The 20,235-nt window shown below is 43.4% G+C and overlaps 1 protein-coding gene across 2 annotated transcripts in view; it reads left to right on the forward strand.

Moving 5' to 3' along the window:
- The window catches only part of GRAMD2B (GRAM domain containing 2B), a 112,776-nt gene that overhangs the window by 8,598 nt on the left and 83,943 nt on the right, over positions 1-20,235 (forward strand). The window contains exon 1 of one of the 2 annotated variants that reach the window (XM_070412550.1): positions 5,482-5,731. The exons of the other annotated variant lie outside the window; for it this stretch is intronic. Coding sequence (XP_070268651.1) covers positions 5,604-5,731 — 128 coding nt within the window. The 5' untranslated portion in view covers positions 5,482-5,603. Of the gene's footprint in view, positions 1-5,481; positions 5,732-20,235 lie in introns of those variants that run through there. 2 annotated transcript variants of the gene reach the window in all.

Consider the following 20,235-nt stretch of genomic DNA (forward strand, 5'->3'; position numbering starts at 1 on the left):
ACTTCACCAGACTGTATGCTTCTCTACCCAAACGGCAATAGTATGTGCTTAGAGTATACAAACTAATTTTTGTTGTTGTTATTAAACGTCACCAGAGGATATCTTTTTCCATTGATTTTTAGAGTGAAAGGGAGTGGTAGAGAGAGAAAACCAGAGAGAGCGCGAAACATCAATATGAGAAAGACACATCGACTGGTTGCCTCCTGAATGTGCCCTGACTGGGCCAGATCGAACCTGCAATCCAGGTACGTGCCCTTGACTGGGAATTGAACCCGAGACCCTTCAGTGCATTGGCTAATGCCCTAACCATTGAGCAACACCAGCCAGGGCCAAACTAATTCTATTAATACTATCCTGAACACGGCATAATCCAGCAGATAAATCTTAAGGCACAATTATTTATAATATTACCTAGTTGTAGAGGCAGTCCAGTTTATTTATAAATGGAAATGTATATTTGGAAAGCTCAATTTTGAAGCCCTTCTTATCTGGTGTTTTCAGTTTGGTCTTTTGCCTCAATTCCAAGTCCCATGCCTCCAGCGCCTCCAGCGGGAGGAGGAGAGCATACAGGTATGAATTCCCCAACCCCCATCTAGGCATCAGCAGGTATATTAGTTCCTTATTTGTGGACTTCAGAATGCTTGGATGTAATAACCAAAGATTATCATCATTGCACAAGATTAAACTCTTGGAGTTATCTATGGACCTTGTTTCACTGGAGACAAAAAAGAATCTTACAGTCAAACTTTCATGAGTGGAGTTAAGGAAAGACAATGAGGGCTAGAGAAGACGTTCAGAATCATCTAGGCTGGGGTTTTAAACGCAAATGCAGGTCATGAGAACAAGTGACCCAAAGCAGGCAGAGTGGGCAGCGAGGGAGACCACTCCAGGCGACTGCAGAGGCTGGCCACGTCACAGGGAGCACGCCACTCGGCCCCAGCCAGCCATTGCCCGTCATACTCTTCCTTGCCAGATCTGATTCTCCAGGCAAGGCCAGAGGGCCAGGTTTTCTATGAAATGTATAAAAATATCTACTTATAAAACGTGGAAAAGGCCAAAAGGAACATGTCAGCAGGCCTAATCTGGCCTAGTATCTAGCTCTTCCTTTGGTAGAAGAGGAAAAAGGTCTAACTGAACTTACCAAGTGGGAGAGCCCAAATTCGTTATTCTCTTTTCTGTGGCAGACTCTCTTTTACAATCTCTGTTTATAAAAATGTAACATCGTCACTTATTGGAGAACATCAGAAAAATGCGATATTGCAATCATTGGTAATCTTACTTAAAATTGTCTTCTCGTTGTCGGTTTTTGTCTTGTTTGGTTATGGGTTGTTGTTTTTTTTATCTCAATTTCCATGGAAGGATATAAAAGGTCTCTGCTACCTTTATTTTGGTTGTGTTTCAGGTGTTATCATAGATGGTTCTTTCTTTTTTTTCTTCTTCTTTGCTAGTGGGTATGCTCCTTTTATAGTTATATTTACATAAATGTCCTACTCCAGTTGTTTCTCTTTGATTGCCTGGTCTCTGTTTTTCCCTTTTACACAATAAAAATGAAAGCTGTGGCAAAGGCTAGGAATGCACTGAGCAGAGTTCATGTCTAAACAGTTGGGGAGCGGTGCGGGGGGGTGGGGGGGGTTTACCCAGTGGCAGCTCTGTGCCAGCATCAGTGAATTTACATCACTGAATTGCTACACAGCCGTCTACTGCCATTCATCTTAAAAAGAAAGCAGTCAGCTGAAACTGGTTTGGCTCAGTGGATAGAGCGTTGGCCTGCGGACTGAAAGGTCCCAGGTTCGATTCCGGTCAAGGGCATGTATCTTGGTTGCGGGCACATCCCCAGTGGGAGATGTGCAGGAGGCAGCTGATCAATGTTTCTAACTCTCTATCTCTCTCCCTTCCTCTCTGTAAAAAGTCAATAAAATATATTTTTTAAAAAAATTAAAAAAAAAAAAAGGAAAGAAAGCAGTCAGACAGGATCTTACTCCTGTTTGAACATAAAGTCTGAACATAACTACCAGCAAGTTTGGAAAGATTTAGCATAGGCAGCCCCTATCAAGAAGTGAAATTCAGCGGGCAAGGCACGGGTGGGCGACTCCTGCCCTCAGAGGGCGCTAGGTAGCCCCTCCCACCAGCATCTGCAGTTTAAATGCTAATGTCACTGGGGAGGGGATGGCCACCGCACCTTTCTGCCACTTCTCTCCCCATGTCGTGGTTTCACTTACCTTTCTGGATCTTGAAGGCATTTGAGTTTGTGACCCCTGCTCTAGACTTTCAGCAATCTCCTCTTTAACACAATTTCTTATGATAAGAAATTAACTCAACAACTTACATAAGAGTTGAGTCAATACTGTTCCAACGACTTCAGAGTTGCTTCCCATAAACTGGTAGTTGCTGCCTAAATGAAATGACCGTATCAACAGATGACTGCAGTAACGAGCCACCTCGTCTCTTTCTGCTTCCAAAGCATTAGCCACATGGCCACCAAACAAATCTGTCATCATTGCATTCCCATTACTTACAAGATAAAGCTTGAACTACTCACTGGCACTCAGGGTCCTTTGTAATTCAGCCTCCATCTAAATCAGTGATTCCCAAAGTGGGCGCTACCACCCCCTGGTGGGCACTGCAGCGATCCAGGGGGGCGGTGATGGCCACAGGTGCATTTGTTTTAACTTTTTTTGTATTACCTTTCTATTCTGAGTTCAATAAATAGTTTCATAATTTCAAACTTCAATGTTTCTAATTTAAACCTTTCTTTACTATATTTTACGAAAAAGGTAGAAACATTAATACATATATCTTTCTGTTTAATTGCTATTAAAATTAAAAAAAATTAATTTCCAGGGGGCGCTGAGTAATATTTTTTCTGGAAAGGGGGCGGTAGGCCAAATAAGTTTGGGAACCACTGATCTAAATGACCAAAGTTATTCCCCTCCCTCACCAGTAGTTTCCCGCTCACACACACACCCGGCCGATGTGTCTTTATTTGTTCATGAGCCCTACTCCCTTCCCCTTTTGCCTCTCCAAAGACTCCCCATTCTTCATAGCTCACCTCAAACTCTACCTTTTCCATTAGGTTTTCTAAACCATTCCAGTCTCAAATGATCTTGTCTCCTTTTGAATGTCAATGCTCAGCTAACATGTATTGAATGAATAAATAAATTCTGTCATGACCACATTCTTATGACCACTTAATTAGGGCCAACTTGCTTAACCTTTTTAAGATATAGCTTTATCATCTGTAAAAATGTACTTTGGGCAAGGATTAAATGAGACGTTATTACGTATCTAGCAGAGATGCCACGTATTCTCAAAGATGTCAGGTATACAGACTCAAGAAATACTAGCTTGATTTACTGCCTGCCTTCCTTTTTTATTGTTAGTTAACTTTTCAAATGTGCACACTGTCTCTTCCTAGCTACATTATTGGATCAAGGACCTGTTTCTTAAAAAATTTTTTGTATCACACTGCAGCTGGCATGGAGCCTGGCTAATAAAATATTGTTGATTGAGTGAGTACTAAGAAAGCTTCTCTGTTAAAAAAAGATATTTCCAAAGCCTGGCTGCTGACACTGGAATGTACTCCTTTACAAACATTTTGTTCTAAATTAAGCAATGCCTCCAGTTAAAATCCAGCCTTCCCTGGGAGACAGCAACATTATATTTCATGATTTATTAGTACCTGTGCTCATTAGACTATTTTGGTTACGAGGAGCAGAAACTGCCTTGCAGGTTATTGCTATTATATGAGGTATGGTGATGAGTCTGTTTAATCTAACACATTATAACTTATTTAATGTGTTTCCAATATAACCACAACATAGACGTAAGGGGGAGAGAGAAATACGGATATTGCACCATCAAGGAAGGACAAGGAGAGACGCTGGGTGCAGGATACCATCAGAATTGTAGCAAGACGGCACTGGGATGCAGATGTCCCCCAGCACTAACGGGGTTCCTAGGATACAGAGCATTCAGCGTAAAACCAGGAAAATCCCAGACACACAGGGAAATGTTGGTCATCCTATTAGGCACCAGTGAAATCTCACCGAAAGACACTTTGTCTAATTTCAAAAGTGTGGTTAGAGTCCACTGCTCACAGAGCAGCACAAACCTGTCCCTACCCAGTTATCAGCTGGTAGAGCAAAGTGCTCAAGAGGTCAAGGCTACAGGTTTGATATTCCAGGAAAACTTTGCTCCCTGCCACAATCAGAATCTGTGTACCTCGCTTAAGGCAGTCCTTCTCCAGTGCCATTGACCAATCACCAGGGAAACGAGAGAGCACAGCTCCTTGGACCGAATCTTTCACTGCTGCTAGGAATAGGGTGGAGAGACGCTGGTGTTTTCCCTGTGGGTGAATGTTAAGTGATTGAAGAACATCACAGAAAGAAATTCTTTTTCTGAACTCCCTGCTTAAACGGGTTCTAAATAGCAGCAACAATACTACAGGGGTGGGCAAAGTAGATATACAGTGGTGAGTACACAAAACACAGAGTTCATTCTTTATTGATTTTGTATTGATTTTTTAGAAAGGAAGAGAGAGGGTGAGAAAGAAACATCAATGATGAGACAGAATCATTGATCGACTGCCTCCTGCATGCCCCCGACTGGGGATCAAGCCCGAAATCCAGGCATGTGCCCTGACCGGGAATTGAACCCTGATCTGGTTCATAGGTCGATGCTCAACCACTGAGCCATACAGGCTGGGAAACTGTTTATTCTTGTATTATTTATTATTATTATTATTATTTATTATTATTATTATACTTTTGCCCACCCCTGTATATAGCCTATTTGCAAATTTCCACAACACATTCTCCTATATGAGTCCATCCTATTCCTGATCCTGTGATGTGGGCATGGCAGATGCCAGTTCAGCAGGGTTGGGATCACCCATGGCTACCCAAGCAGCAAGCGCAGCCATGGTGCTGGAGCCTGGCCTCGCAGAGTTCTTGTCTGCCTTAGTTGTTGTGTTGATACAGGTCACAGCCTCCTGCAATGCGGCAAAATACTCAACACTCGAGGTCCCCTGACATGATACAGATTACTTCCCTGAGAACTCCCAACGCTCCAGGTCCCAGGACCAAGCAGCACAGCCTTAAACCTTCTGCACATCTTGCCAAATGCCACTGGCGGGTGGGCTGGTTGCTTCTGTGCGTGCAGAGGCATAAAGACATCCACATTCTTCACCCCATTGGGCAAGCCCAGGGAATTAGAAAAAGAACCTCTGCGTTTCATGTCGAGATACTGCCGTTCTCTGCACCTCATTGTTCTAAGCCTTTACTGTTCCATGGACGGTTCTGCCGAAATCCCCAGAGCTGTGTGGTGCTCCGGTTAGTAAACTGAGAGCTGAGTTTCCCAAACACGTTTATTTCCCTTTAAAGCAACTGCGGGGAGGCTGAAAACCACCATGTCATACTTGCCTGTTACTCATTAACGAACTTTAAAAAAAAAAAAGCCTCAGCCAGGGTAGGAGTCAGATGCAGCGCTGCCTGCCACGCGGGGACTGAGCAGAGGAAAACGCAGGTTTCCACGTTGGGGCGGGGGATTCAGAAATGAGCCTCTGAGCTCGCTCCTTGGCCTGGCGACGGACGGACAAGTGCAGGATGGTGAAGAAGAGGCGGTCCTCCAGCGACACGGAGTTCAGGTTTGACGTGCCCGTGCCCAGCAGCCCCAACAAGGTCTGCGAGGCCCAGCAAGGCGACCCGGACAGCCCCGGCTCCGTGTTCCTCAGGTGGGTACCGCCGGCTGTCTGTCTGTCTGTCTGTCTGTCCGGCGGCTTCTGAAAGAGCTCTTGCCTCATTCCCGGGGGTGGCAGTGTGCCAAGGGGGAAGGGAAGGCAGCCTTGGTCTCGGAGACAGGGGACCGCAGGGGGACATGGCAAAGGATGTGAGCGCCTGAACAAACAGACCTTCCCACTGTTACGGGAAAATAACTGTGGTGTCTGCTTTAGGACTTCTTAGCACCAGGTAACCGGCCAGCCATGCAGTTCCTCGGGTCCTGACTCGCTCTCAGGTTCATAGGAAGTGAAGCCCTAACTGAACCAACTACCCTACTTAGGTGTCAGAATTGCCGGCATTATTATTCAAATAGCAATTATTAGAACACTAAAATAATTGCACTCTTTCTGGTTTTCTAAATTAAATTTTGAAATAGTACTGCCTATGCTCTGGCTCCACTATTTACTGTGCGGTGACTTTCAACAGCTATGACCAGATTCAGGACATAACCCTTTTAGCTGTAAGTATTAATGTCTACATCAACGCCACTCCGATAATGACAAACTTTTAATGAAAATTCACTTATTAGCTCTTTATTCAGTTTGTCTCATAATAATTCTCTAGCAACTTATAGAAGGTAGACATCAGGTGCAAGAGGAAACCAATCACAAGGAAGTTTCCCCTCCAACTGTGATGTGAACTGTAATTACCTGCCGTGCAAACTTCTCCGCTGAAGGCAGAGAGCGGCCTCCACACCTGGAGTTGCCCTTCACATAGCACCATATCCAGAAAGGGATCATTGGTCTTACTTTCCAATCATTTTAAGTCATTTACACAACAAGGTGCTCAAAATTATTATGTTTAAAAATTAAAAAGAAAGCAAAGAAATCCCATCTCATTTCATGGCATCCATGTATCTAAATGCAGGTTATGAGTACAAGTTAAATAATTTTTAGAGACCAAGAGTCTGAATTTATGCAAAATGTTGCTTAATGTCTATTTTAAAATTAGCTTGGTTTTTCCATCCACCACTAAAATGAGTCAACATAACTTGCATTATGGTTGTTTGAGCAAGAGCATAATTGCTGTAATTGAAAATGCAAAAACTCTTGCATTATTTTCATATTTTGCTGAAATTTGAGTATTTCCCAAATCACTTTGTCTGCTTAAGCCATTTATTTTTTAGATTGTAATGTAAATTCTTTTTGGAGCTCAATCTCTAACCAGAAAAATATAATTTTAAAAAATGCATAAATTAACTACTTAATTAATTGCACAAAGTATAAATTTTTGCCATTCATAATAATTTTCTTTTTAAATTACAGTTGAAATACAGTATTATATTCAAGTGTACAACCCAGTGATTAGATATTTATATAGCGTACAAAGTGATCACCCCAATAAATCTAGTAGACATGTCGCCATACATAATTATCACAATATTATTGACTATATTCCCTATGCTGTACTTTACATCCCTATGACTATTTTGTAACTACCAGTTTGTACTTCTTAAACCCTTCGCCTCTTTCACTCATCCCCCTAATTCCCCTCCCATCTGGCAACCATCAAAATGTTCTCTGTGTCTATGAGTTTCTCTCTGTTTTGTTTGTTCATTTATTTTGTTTTTTAGATTCCATACATAAGTGAAATTATATGGTATTTGTCTTTGTCTGACATTTCATTAAGCATAAATAAATATAACACATATGATTTAAATAAGTATAAATAAATAATGTAATAAAAATAAAATAAAAACCGACATCAACTAAATTCAAGCCTCTTTCAAAAAGAGCCCAGGCCAATTTCACCAGCATATTTAAATATTCAACATAAAACCTCTATGCTAATACCTATAAGTGTTTTTTAATATGTATTAGGAACCAACCTAAACATATTTCCAATGTAAGCAATGGAGGACTTTTAGTCTAGTTAAAAGATCTATTTAATATATGGTATATCAAATCTTTGGAAATAATTTGTAGAAGCATTCAGGCACATGTTGGTTAATTATTTCAGCTCAAACATCAGACCAGGTAAACACTTCCCTTGATCTTCTAAATAAGTATTAAGAATTTATGTGGCAGTTCTGGTATCCCATTATCCTTTCCATGAACAAGAGCTAATAAAATGTCCTCTCAGATGAACAAACTGCAGATATAATTTATGCAGTATTTTTATTCAACAAAGATCTGTGAGTGTTATGCGCTAGGCTATGCGGAAGGCACAGAGGATCAAATCACGAACAACTAGACCTAGACTCTGCCCTCATGAAGGTTATTAGTTTAATGTTGAAGACAGGCAAAAAAAATTAGGAATACATGCAACATATATGAGATTCACATATTTATGTCTATTATTATAGGAAACAAGTACAGGGCTGAGATGGAGAATGGGATGGGAAAACTAATTTAGATGGGGTGTCAAGTAACGGGTCCTTAGGGAAATGATATTTAGGTCAACTTACAGGATGAAAAAAGAGCCAACCATGGAATGATCAGGAAGGAGTATGGTGCCCTGAGGAGGGAAGATCTTATGTCTTGAGGAACCTGGGAGAGTGGCATGCAATGAAATTAGAGAGATAAGCAGAGGTTGAAGGTGTTGAAAGTTTTATTCTCATTGCCACTGGAGAGTTCACAATAAGGAGTGTAATGGTGTGGTGTCTCTTTAGAAGGGCATTCTGGCTGCCCTCTGGGTTATTCCCAGTGTTTTACTCATTCAAGTAATACTACACCTTGCCCAGACCTGTATGTGCCTAGGAGAGGCATTGCTGAGTCATACATTATGGACATGCTTAACTTTACTTATTATGTCAAATTGTGTTCCAAAGTTCTGGGCCATTTATGCTACTACCAGCAGTGACTCCCCTGCCTCAACACAATTGTCCCACTTTTTAATTTTTCCACTCTGAAAGGTGTGAAATGGCATCTCGATGTGGTTTTAATGTGCATTTCCCTTACTAACAGAGGAGGAGCGTCTTTTCAATGTGTTTATTGCTCATTTTCATTTCCTCCTTTGTAAAACGCGTGCTTATGGACTTATGACCTTTTGGACTCTCTATTTTTAGATAGTTTTTTAAATACTCCAGATATTGATCTTTTGTTAGTTATGTGAGCTGCAAATATTTATTCCAGCATGTGATTTGCCTGTTCGTGTTCTCTGTCATGTCCAGTTCTTATTTCTAACTTATCCATTTATTATTTACTAGAGGCCCGGTGCACAAAAATATGTGTACTGGGGGGCGGGAGGAGGTCCCTCAGCCTGGCCTGTGCCCTCTCGCCGTCTGGGACCCCTTGGGGAATGACCACCTGCTGGTTTAGGCCCGCTCCCTGGGGAATTGGGCCTAAGCTGGCAGTCAGACATCACTCTGGCAGCCTGGGAGCCCTCGGGGGATGTCCACTTGCCAGCGGGGAGCAGGCCTAAGCTGCAGTCTGACATCCTTAGTGCTGCTGAGGAGGCGGGAGAGGCTCCCACCACCACCGCTGTACTGGCAGCCATCAGCCTGGCTTGTGGCTGAGCAGAGCTCCCCCTGTGGGAGCGCACTGACCACCAGGGGGCAGCTCCTACATTGAGCGTCTGCCCCCTGGTGGTCAGTATGTGTCATAGTGACCAGTCATTCCCAGTCTTTCTGCTGTTAGGGTCAGTTTGCATATTACCCTTTTATTATATAGAACTAGAGGCCCGGTGCACAAAAATTTGTGCACTCGGGGGGGAGGAGGGGTCCCTCAGCCCGGCCTGTGCCCTCTCGCAGTCTGGGACCCCTCGGAAGATAACAACCTGCTGGCTTAGGCCTGCTCCCGGGTGGCAGAGGGCAGGCCCAATCCGTAGGTGCAGCCCCTGGTCGAGCTCAGAGCAGGGCTGATTGGGGAGTTGGGGCGCCGCCCACTGTCATGCACAGAGCAGGGCGGATCGGGAGGTTGCAATGCCACCCTCAATCACGCTCAGGGTAGGGCCGATTGGGGGATTGGGGCACTGCCCCCTGTCACACTCAAGGCAGGGTCAATGGGGGGGTTGCGGCGTCACCCCCTATCACGCACAGAGCAGGGCCAATCAGGGGGTTGGGGCGCTGCCCCCTGTCACTCACAGAGCAGGGCCCATCAGGGGGGTTGGGGCTCCGTACCCTGTCACGCACAGAGCAGGGTTGATGAGGGGGTTGGGGAGCTCCCCCCTGTCACGCACAGAGCAGGGCCCATCAGGGGTTTGGGGAGCTCCCCCCTGTCACGCACAGAGCAGGGCCGATCAGGGGGTTGAGGAGCTCCCCCGTCACTCACAGAGTAGGGCCGATAGAGGAGTTGGGGCACCGCCCCCTGTCACACACAGAGCAGGGCGGATCAGGGGGTTGGGGTGCTGCACCCTGTCACACTCAGGGCAGGGCTAATGGGGAGGTTATGGCTCTACCCCGTCACACACAGAGCAGGGCCGATCAGGGGGTTGGGGCGCCGCACCCTGTCACACACAGAGCCGCAGGGCGATCAGTGGGTTGGGGAGCTCCTCCCTATCAGGCACAAAGCAGGGCTGATCAGGGGGTTGGGGTGCCTTCCCCTGTCATGAACAGAGCAGGGTGGATAGGGAGGTTGTGGCCCCACCCCCTGTCACACACAGAGCCGCAGGGCAATCAGGGGGTTTGGGCGCTGCCCCCTGTCACGCTGATCCCGGTGCTGGGAGGCATATTACCCTTTTACTATATAGGATAGAGGCCTGGTGCACGGGTGGGGGCCGGCTGGTTTGCCCTGAAGGGTGTCCTGGATCAGGGTGGGGGTCCCCACTGGGGTGCCTGGCCAGCCTGGATGAGGGGATGATGGCTGTTTACAGCTGGTCACACACCCTTCAGGGTGGGGGTCCCCACTGGGGTGCCTGGCCAGCCTGGGTGAGGGGTTGAGGGCCGTTTTCAGGCTGGCGGGTGACTGAAGCTCCCAACCTGTCCTTTTTATCTTTTTTTTTAATTCTGGGCCAGCTTTAGCTCCAACTCTTAGACCTCGGCTGCTGAAAGCAGGTATCTGGTTTGTTTGGGTTCTATAATCGAAACACTGTTTCAACTCCAGCTCTGAGATCCTGGCTGGCTGAAAGCAGGTTTCTGGGGTTTTGTTTAGCTTCTATATTTGTAACAATGTTTCAAACTGCAAGCTCAGAGGCCGGCAGCCGCAGGTGGGGAACGTTGGAGTCCTCTGTCACTGAAGCAAGCAAGCCTCCTGTTAGCTTCAATCTGCCTGGCTGCCGCCCGCCATCTTGGCTGGCAGTTAATTTGCATATCGCCCTGATTAGCCAATGGGAAGGGTAGCGGTGTGACACCAATTTGCATGTTTCTCTTTTAGTAGTGTAGATAGAGGCCTGTTGCATGGGTGGGGGCCGGCTGGTTTGCCCTGAAGGGTGTCCCGGATCAGGGTGAGGGTCCCACTGGGGTACCTGGCCAGCCTGGGTGAGGGGCTGAGGGCTGTTTTCAGGCTGGCCAAGACCCCTGGCAATGGAAGCTCCCAGCCTCTCCTTTTTTTCTTTTTTTTTATTCTGGGATTTATTTACCTTCTATAATTGAAACTTTGTAGCCTTGAGAGGAGCTCAGAGCTGGCCAGAGCGGGTGGGAGGGAAGCTTGGCTTTCTCCATCGCCAGGAGCAACCAAGCCTCCTGCTCGCTCCAGCTCCTTGGCCACAGCTGGCTGAAGCAGGTATCTGGGGTTTATTTATCTTCTATAATTGAAACTTTGTTGCTTTGAGTGGAGCTCAGAGCTGGCTGTGGCCGGGAAGCTTGGCTTCCTCCATCATTGGGGCAACCAAGCCTCCTGCTTGCTCCAGCTCCATGGCTTCCGGCCGCCATTTTGGTTGGGTTAATTTGCATATAGTCGCTCTGATTGGCTGGTGGGTGTGGCTTAAGGCGTGGCAAAGGTGCGGTCAATTTGCATGTTTGTGTTTTATTAGTGTAGATGTTATGACTTGCACTTTCTGTGACTTGTTTAAGAAATCCTTCCCTACCCTGAGGTCATAAGCATATTCTTGTGTATTTTTTCTAAAACTATGTTTTTCTTTTATACAAGGATCCTATAAAGGTTTGGGGCTTTATTTTTGTTTCTGGTGTGAATTAAGGTATCATTTTCATTTTTATATACATAATAAATTGTCCCACATTACTTATTGAATAGTCTTTTCTTTCCCCATTAATCTGCAAAGCCAGCTCTGTCATATATCCCTGTCTTCATGACTATCACTTTATAATAAAAGTTTTGTTATCTGATCACTGTCTTCATGACCATCACTTTACAATAAACTAGAGGCCAGCACCCCTGGGGGTCCCTCAGCCCAGCCTGCACCCTCTTGCAGTCTGGCACCCCTCGGGGGATGTCCACCTGCTGGCTTAGGCCCAATGCCCCCAGGTATCAGGCCTAAGCCAGCATTCAGAATCCCTCTCACAATCTGGGGTTTTCAAAGTCTGGGACCCCTCGCTCCTTACTGCCCACCTACAGCCGAGGCAGGAGAGGCTTTTGCCACTGCTGCTGCACTTGCTGCACTCGCCAGCCATGAGCCCAGCTTCTGGCTAAGCGGTGCTCCTCCTGTGGGAGCACACTGACTACCAGGGGCAGCTCCTGCATGGGGCTGGGGAGGGATGCAGGAGGTTGGCCAGCTGGGGAGGGACCACAGGAGGGGAGGGATTGCAGGAGGGCTCCAGGGTGTGTCTAGTCCATCTCACTCAGTCCTGATCAGCCGGACCCCAGCAGCAAGCTAACCTACCAGTCGGAGCATCTGTCCCCTGGTGGTCAGTGCCTGCCATAGTGACTGGTTGACTGGTCAACTGTCTGCCCCTTGGTGGTCAGTGCACGTCATAGCGAGCAGTTGAGTGGCCTTAGCATATCATTAGCATATTACGCTTTGATTGGTTGAATGGCCAACCAGAGGACCGGACACTTAGCATATTAGGCTTTTATTATATAGGAAGTTTTGTTAACTGATAAGACTTCTTACCTACCTCAGAAGTGATTGGCTGCTCTTGACCCTTTGCTTTTCCATTTAAATTTTAACCATGACCTCCTGGTTCATAGGTCAATGCTCAACCACTCAATTTAAATTTTAGAATCAGCTTATGAAGTAAGACTTTTCTTTCATTGAAATTGCAGTGAATCTATTGCTCTACTTGAAGAAATTTAATTTTATGGTATTAAATATACCTATTCATGCACGTTATATCTTCCATTTATTTAGGTCTTCTTTAATGTCCTTCAATAAAGCTTTAGAATATTGTACACAAAGATCTTACACATCATTTATTATATTTATTCCTAAGTACTTCACACTTTTGTTGCTATTAAAAATATATTTCAAATTGCATTTTATTTTGTTGATATTGTACAAAATGTAATTAAATTTCTAAATTGATCTTACATTCAACATCCTGGCTAAGTCTTCTTATTAATTTTCATAATCTGTAGACTATGAAATTTTCTTTGTAGACAATATTATTTGAAATAATAAAATTTTTTTTTTTTTTTTTACTTTTCTGATCTTTACTCCTTCTAAATCCTTTTCATTTCATTATACAAACAACGAACTCCATTATAATGTTGAGAATTAGTAGTAATTCCAGGCAATCTTGTTTTGTTCTTGATTTTTAAAGGAATGCTTTTAACATTTTAGATTTTATCAGCCTTTCTCAGGTTAAAAAGTTCCCGCCCGGCCAATGTGGCTCAGTGGTTGAGCGTCAACCTATGAACCAGGTCACAGTTCAATTCCTTGTCAAGGCACATGCCCAAGTTGCGTGCTCAATCCCCAGTAGGGGGTGTGCAGGAGTCAGCCTGTCGTTAAGTTTCTCTCATCATTGATGTTTCTATCTCTCTCTTTCCTCTCCCTTCCTCTCTGAAAACAATTAAAAAAAATTTTTTTAAGCATAACTAAATAACCTATGCTTTAATCTTTGACTCACTTTTTAAATGACATTTTAAAACCTCTTGGAAATCTATTTTGGATGAGTTCAAGAGCTACTTAAGGTAACAGATTTTAAAAATTCAATCAGCTTCATTTACATACCTTCATATCTCTTTCTCTCTTTCTCTCTCTTTTCCTCTCCCTCTCCTCTGTGTTTAACAAAACCAGACAAGTGCAATTGAACTGAAAGCTGAGTCTAGGAGTTGCCCCCACGTGTGATTATGAGGAGTTCTGTGAGGCCAAATTGGGAACCCCTCCCGAGAAGTGCCTGTGTGATGGATGAGTGTTTCTGTCTCACCCAGCAGTAATAAGAATACTCTTCTATTTGCGTATGGGCTGACTCATGGGAACTCTTCACAGACCACCTGGTGGCTTTTCACTGTGGTAGATGGATTACTGAGATTATCCTCTGCACTGTTTAGATGAGGAAAGCAAGTAACAGAAAAGAAAGTTTCCTGTTGTTGCTGTAGGGCAACAAGATTAGTTCAAGGAGTGAATACATAGCCAGAAGCATGACCAAAATAGCCTTACGCAATCCCATTGACCATTTTATTCACCTGGCTTGGCTTCTAATTATTTGGCCTATTTCCAAAGTTCAAATCCATCTTCAAGGGTCATTTGCTTCAGTTTCTTCATCTCACCCAGGATGACTTTTATAACCACAGAGCGGACACTGGTTTGAGAAGTAGACATGCTACTCTGAAAAAGCAAAGTTAAGGGACCTACTTGGGACTCTCAATTTTATCCAGGCTCATTATCTGATTCTGTGGGTTTCATTTAAATGTATCTGTAAAAAGGCAAGGGTAGCCCTAGCCAGTTCGGCTCAGTGGATGGGTCCCTGGTTTGATTCCTGTAAGGCAGCGGTTCTCAACCTGTAGGTCGCGACCCCTTTGGCGGTCGAACGACCCTTTCACAGGGGTCGCCTAAGACCATCCTGCATATCAGATATTTACATTACGATTCATAACAGTAGCAACATTACAGTTATGAAGTAGCAACGAAAATAATTTTATGGTTGGGTCACAACATGAGGAACCGTATTTAAAGGGCCAGAAGGTTGAGAACCACTGCTGTAAGGGCATGTACATCAGTTGCAGGCTCAATCCCTGGCCCTTGTCAGGGCACATGCAGGAGGCAACCAATTGATGTGTCTGTCTCTCTCTCACATGGATGTTTCTCTCTCTCTCTGTCTCTCCCCCTACCTTCCACTCTCTCTAAAAATCAATGAAGAAAAATCTTCGGGTGAGGATTAACAACAAAAATTAAAAAGGCAAGGGTATTTGTCGTATGTACTTTTGAGAAATGGTGAATTGAAAAGTATGATGGGTGATTTCATTTAACAAATAGTTTCTTAATACTTTCTGGAATCTCTGTATAAGGACACTCTGCACATCTGGTTTCTGCACTTATTGGCTGTGCAATCTCTTTGGGCTTCACTTTCCTCAACTGCAAAATGGGAATAATCACTGAATTGTGGTAAGTTTTAAATGAGATAATATATTTGGCACACAGCAAATTTCTGATGCTTGCTGTGGTTATTCTAAGGCAGTGGGGGGAGATCCACAGAGAAATACAGGGTGGTACACATATCCCCTAAAGCTCTTGTGGAGTAAATAAATGGCTGAAGTCCCGGCTCCTGCTCCCAGGGGCTCCAGCTACACACCCAGGCTACCATAGAAGGCAGGCACTGTGCATGCACTTTAACGGTTAAATTATCAGTCTAACTTTCCAAACTATAATTTTCTGCAGCATGTTGCCTTTAATCCCCATGCTGCAATACTTAGGTCTAGAAATAAACTGCTCATTTCAAATACTTAGTGGAACAAAATAAACTTTGCCTAACGCGAAAAACTGATAGCTGCCAGGATGACCTTAGAGGAAAAGAAACCTTTTTACTTCTCCAGTAAACCCAGAGGGCAGAACAACGTGCCCTGAACAAGCCTTACTCCCAACACACTCCTGCCAAAGGGGAAGGAAACTTCACCTGAAAGTGGGAACCGTGAAATCGCAGACGCGTGTTCATTTAGCTCACAGGGCCCCATCTCTCGCCCTTCGTGCCCCAGGAAGCCCACATGCCAGCCACGCACGTAGTTCCAGGCTTCATACCTCCCCTGCCTACAGCACTCAGGAGAGTAAATCCTGAGCTGTCCTTCCAAACCCAACCAGGTACCACGGCTTTGAGAAAGCCTCCCTGACACCCATCTCCCTCTCTCTGGCTCACGTTACACGTTACACCTTTACCGCCATCCCTTACAGGAGTTAGCACACGCTAAAGCACACACATCCACATCCTTAGGTTGGTCTTTCGGCCTCCCTCTGCTGCCTGTTGTTTCCAACCCACCACTCAGCGCAGTTCCTGGCAGCAAGTCCACATCCATACATGTTAGAGGGATGAATACATGGTGGCGGGTGATGGATAGATAAAGAGCTCCCCTGAGTTGACAAGCGAGGCTGACCCTGCTGGGGTGCTGTGACCGCACCCCAGGAAGGCCGAAGCTCAGCCGAACAGTCAGGGCACACAAGTCAAGAATCTGCTGGATGCAGAAGAACAGCTAGTGGCAAACTCAGATAACGTCCCAGACCTTCTGACTCATAGGCCAGGTCCTTTCCACTGCTCCACAGTGACTTACTAGGAAATCTGAACTGATACCGGTCCCATGTGTTTTATCCTCACCATTAGGAAAAGAAATGGGAGGAGAGCGGGAGGAGCAATTACACGATTAAAAGGCTACAAGGAGCGATATAGGCTGAAATTTCTGTTTCCATAAATGTAAGCGTAAACTTAATTTCAACTTAATTTCACATTGAATTAAGTTTCAAAATAAACGTCATTACTGTAAAATTGGATTAAACTAGATATGAAAGAAATAAGAATTTAATCTACTAAAGCATTGCTTTTTAATTTCATAAATAATCCCTCACACATGCCATACACTTTCATATCTTCATGCCTCCACACTTGTCTTCTCTCTGCCTGGAATAATATTTCCCTCAGATGATGCTTACCCACAGTCTGGTGCATTTTTGCAATATCCTGTTGGTTTCACAGGTCCGCCCTGTGTGCTCAGCGTGGATTCTCAACACCAGCGTGCGAATACCGAGAGAGGGCAATCACACGGGGCCGCCTCAGAAGCTGGCCACCACAACAGCCGTGCTGACACCCAAACTACCACCTACTTCTAACCTGAAAGGTGGTATATGGTGAAAGGGCAGTGGTCTTGGAGTTCTCTGTATTTGAATCATAACTCCAGCCCTTGCTGTGTCACCTTAGTCCAGTTATGGAATCTTTCTGACCCTCGGTTTCCTCACGTGTCAGGTGGGACAGGTAACACCTACCTTTTAGGACTGTTTTGAGGATTGGGTAAGAGTCATACATGGTGGCTGGCAAGTGGGAGCACTCAAGAATTGTTACCCTTTAATATAGTTACAAGGTAGGTGAAGCGTTGCTATAGAAACACAGGTGGAAGTCACAATCCACACAACCCTGTGTACAACTCTAAGGGTTTTTTCCTATCTGCTTGATTATCCCCGCACATTCTTTTATAACTTCTAAATGACGTAGTGAGAGCTAAACACAGGGGGAAGAAAGAATAGGAAACTTTCAAAATTCCCGCTTTATATTTGAACACATGGAGAGGCACGAGGACTTTAAGATCCAAACCTGAAGAGCCAAATGGGTCCAAGCTCTTTCATCTCTCCCCATGGCTGAGTCCATATTATATGAGCTTAAAGAAACATGAAAATAAGGTAGAGGGAAAACACACCAATACTGAGTGAAGTTGTTTTCTCAAAATGACAGCTCCTCTAAAAAAGAAAAGAAAAAAGTGATTATTTCTAGAAAAAAGATAGGTTCCAATGGTCAAGGTCTGTCTCACGTTTAAATTAAACATTCTTCAGTGATGCTACTGGTGAGCAAGCTGGAACAATGTTCTCTATTCAGGAATTGGAGAGTTTGTGCTTTGTCTTTGTTATCAATTTCTCCAACCTTTGTGTCTTCTCTGGTAAAATAAAAATAAAGACACTGAGAGAAGAGGCTCTTCGTATCTGACTCAAAAGATTATTTCTCCAATTTCATATACTGAAAGGATAGTGGGAAGTGCCCAGGGCTGGCCTGACAGGCGTCTGTGAGCTGAAGAAAATTACTGACCCTCACCTTCTCCTCATCTCACAAAACAGGCTTTCTGTGGGGAGCAAGATTTTTCTATGGGGAACAGGATTTTTATTTCTATTGGGGAAATAAAAAAGAGGGAGGGGGACAGAATGAGGGAATATACATAAAGTTTTCAATTACAAGCTCCTCGGGAGGGAAAAAATTAAGAATTCTTTTCAGGTATTATTTTATTCTTATTCTTACAGTATTTTAAAAAATTTATTTTAGTTGCTCTCTTAAGTGGTGAATTTGCCATAAAGCTAATAAAGCTGAAACTTCAGGGCCTATCGTTTGAATAAACCTCTTCTTAGTCAATAGTCACCTAATTTTGCATTGTTTGCACCTCATTTTGCATTGTTTTTCTTAAAGAAGTCGCCCATATTATATAAGCTTCAAGCCCTACAAAACTGAATCGGCTCCAGGTCTGCGGTTAACTTCAAGATGCATTTTTCAACCAAGACCAGTTTTCTAAATATTATCATCAGTCTTTCTTATCAGGAAATGGGGCATTATTTACTAACAGTTAACAAATCTAAACAAGAAACTGTTAGTATGGTAGGAAAGGGTATTTCCAAAATGCCAGATTCCTGGAAAATATGGAAATGAAATTTATTCCCAACACAGACATAATTTTGGGGGGAACATCCATATGGCCATTATCCAAGATGACTATAGACCATATATCCTAGAGTCTGTAACATATACTTAATGTAGAATTGAAACATGGATCTTTATTTTCGTTCTTAAAAGAGAAAAAATATATTGAATTTTATTTTTTACATTATATCCCACATTTTAGAGGTTCTATAAAAATGAGATTCCAGAAACCCAAAAGCCGCTCTACTAATAATCCTATTTGAGTTGAGAAGTAAATAGCAAAGAAGAGTAGTTAAGAACACCAACTCCTCAGCCAGACTGCATGGGTCCCCATCTCCTCTAAGTGGCTTGGCATGCCTGTACCTCAGTTTCCTCTCCTGTGAAAGGTGAGTGACAGCTCCTACCTCACTGGACTGCTGTAAGGATCGAATGAGTTACCATAGTGGTGACGGGCTTAGACAACCACCCAGCATATGTGAGCACTACACAAGTGTTATTTAAAATGCCTTTGGCTGACTTCTAACTTGGGCTGTCATCTCACGAATTATGCTATCAACCTGGGTAATGATTAACTTTTTTTCCACTATCATTCTCCCATGAGTGGCAATATCTTTCTTCTACATCAGCTACTGAATTGCCACATTTATGGTGGAAAATATTTATTTTGTATCCCCTAAGTGTTGTAATCCCTAACTGGTTTTTTTATTACAACTTAAGATAGGAAAACAAAAATAGAAAACCACATAGCTTAACCTAAAGTAAATGTACCACAGCATCTGATTATTATGTGCTATTTTTCAAAATGGTTTTTTAATATTTGCTAAATTGTCCACATTAGGAAATATAATGATGTCAATTACTGACCGAGAGTTTAACTTCTGATGATGAAGAAAGTGGTAAAATTTTACAGAGTTGTTTAAATAAAAGTTTTTTTAAGGCCTCTTTCTATTAAGTATTACTAAGCATATCTCTATTGGAAGGTACCTTGTTCATCAGTCCACCCGCCACGCAGTAGCAGGTTCAGCAGATGATGTGACTTTGAACTTTCACCAATATCTAGGTTTTAATGATAAAACAGAGTCTGTTTCACTGTGGCCCTAAACTACTCTGTACCTGTGAACATCAAATGATTGGGTCATTAATATGAAAGTTCCAAGGTAATGCTGTAAAGCATGGTAAATATTTAACTGAAATATCAGGTGACCTTTCTTAAAGGCTTACATCTAAGTGACAGGGAAGGAGTTTCGTTAATGTCCAAGTAGTTATATAAATGGCCTTAATTAAGTATAAATAATAATAAACACACGCTGTGATGAAACATTCAATTATGCCAACACCACAGTTTTTTTGGACTAGAGAATATTTTTGGATCCCAAAGAGCAACAGCATTGTTTGTTCCTGAATTCAAAAGAAATAACATTATTCTACTGTGTGTCTATCAGGTTTTCCCATGGTCCTGAAGACTACATAACCATAAGCAGAGCTATAGTTTAATATAATTTCAACAGCCTTCCAGAAATGCATGCTTAGGAATAGAGCAATACTTTAGTTCTGTTAGATAATTCTTGGTTAAGTCCAAATTTGATTCACAATTTCTTCATGACAATGACAAATGTACATTTATTAGACGCCTACTGTGTGTCAGGTATATGTTAAGCTCTTTTCACAAATTTGCTAATTCAAACTTCACAATAACTTATGAAATAGGAACTCTTATTACCCCATTTTCCAGATAGAAAACTGAACCTTGGAAGATTAAATACTTAATTCCCATGATAGAAGAGCTGGATTCGATCTTAAGACTCTAACACCCATGTTATTTCTACCTCGCTCTACCCCAACTCCGCCCACCCCAACGTCCTTCCA

This window comes from Myotis yumanensis, unplaced genomic scaffold (genome assembly GCF_028538775.1).
Source record: "Myotis yumanensis isolate MYYU_CA2020_CCGP unplaced genomic scaffold, mMyoYum1.0.hap1 SCAF_4, whole genome shotgun sequence".
Taxonomy (NCBI): domain Eukaryota; kingdom Metazoa; phylum Chordata; class Mammalia; order Chiroptera; family Vespertilionidae; genus Myotis; species Myotis yumanensis.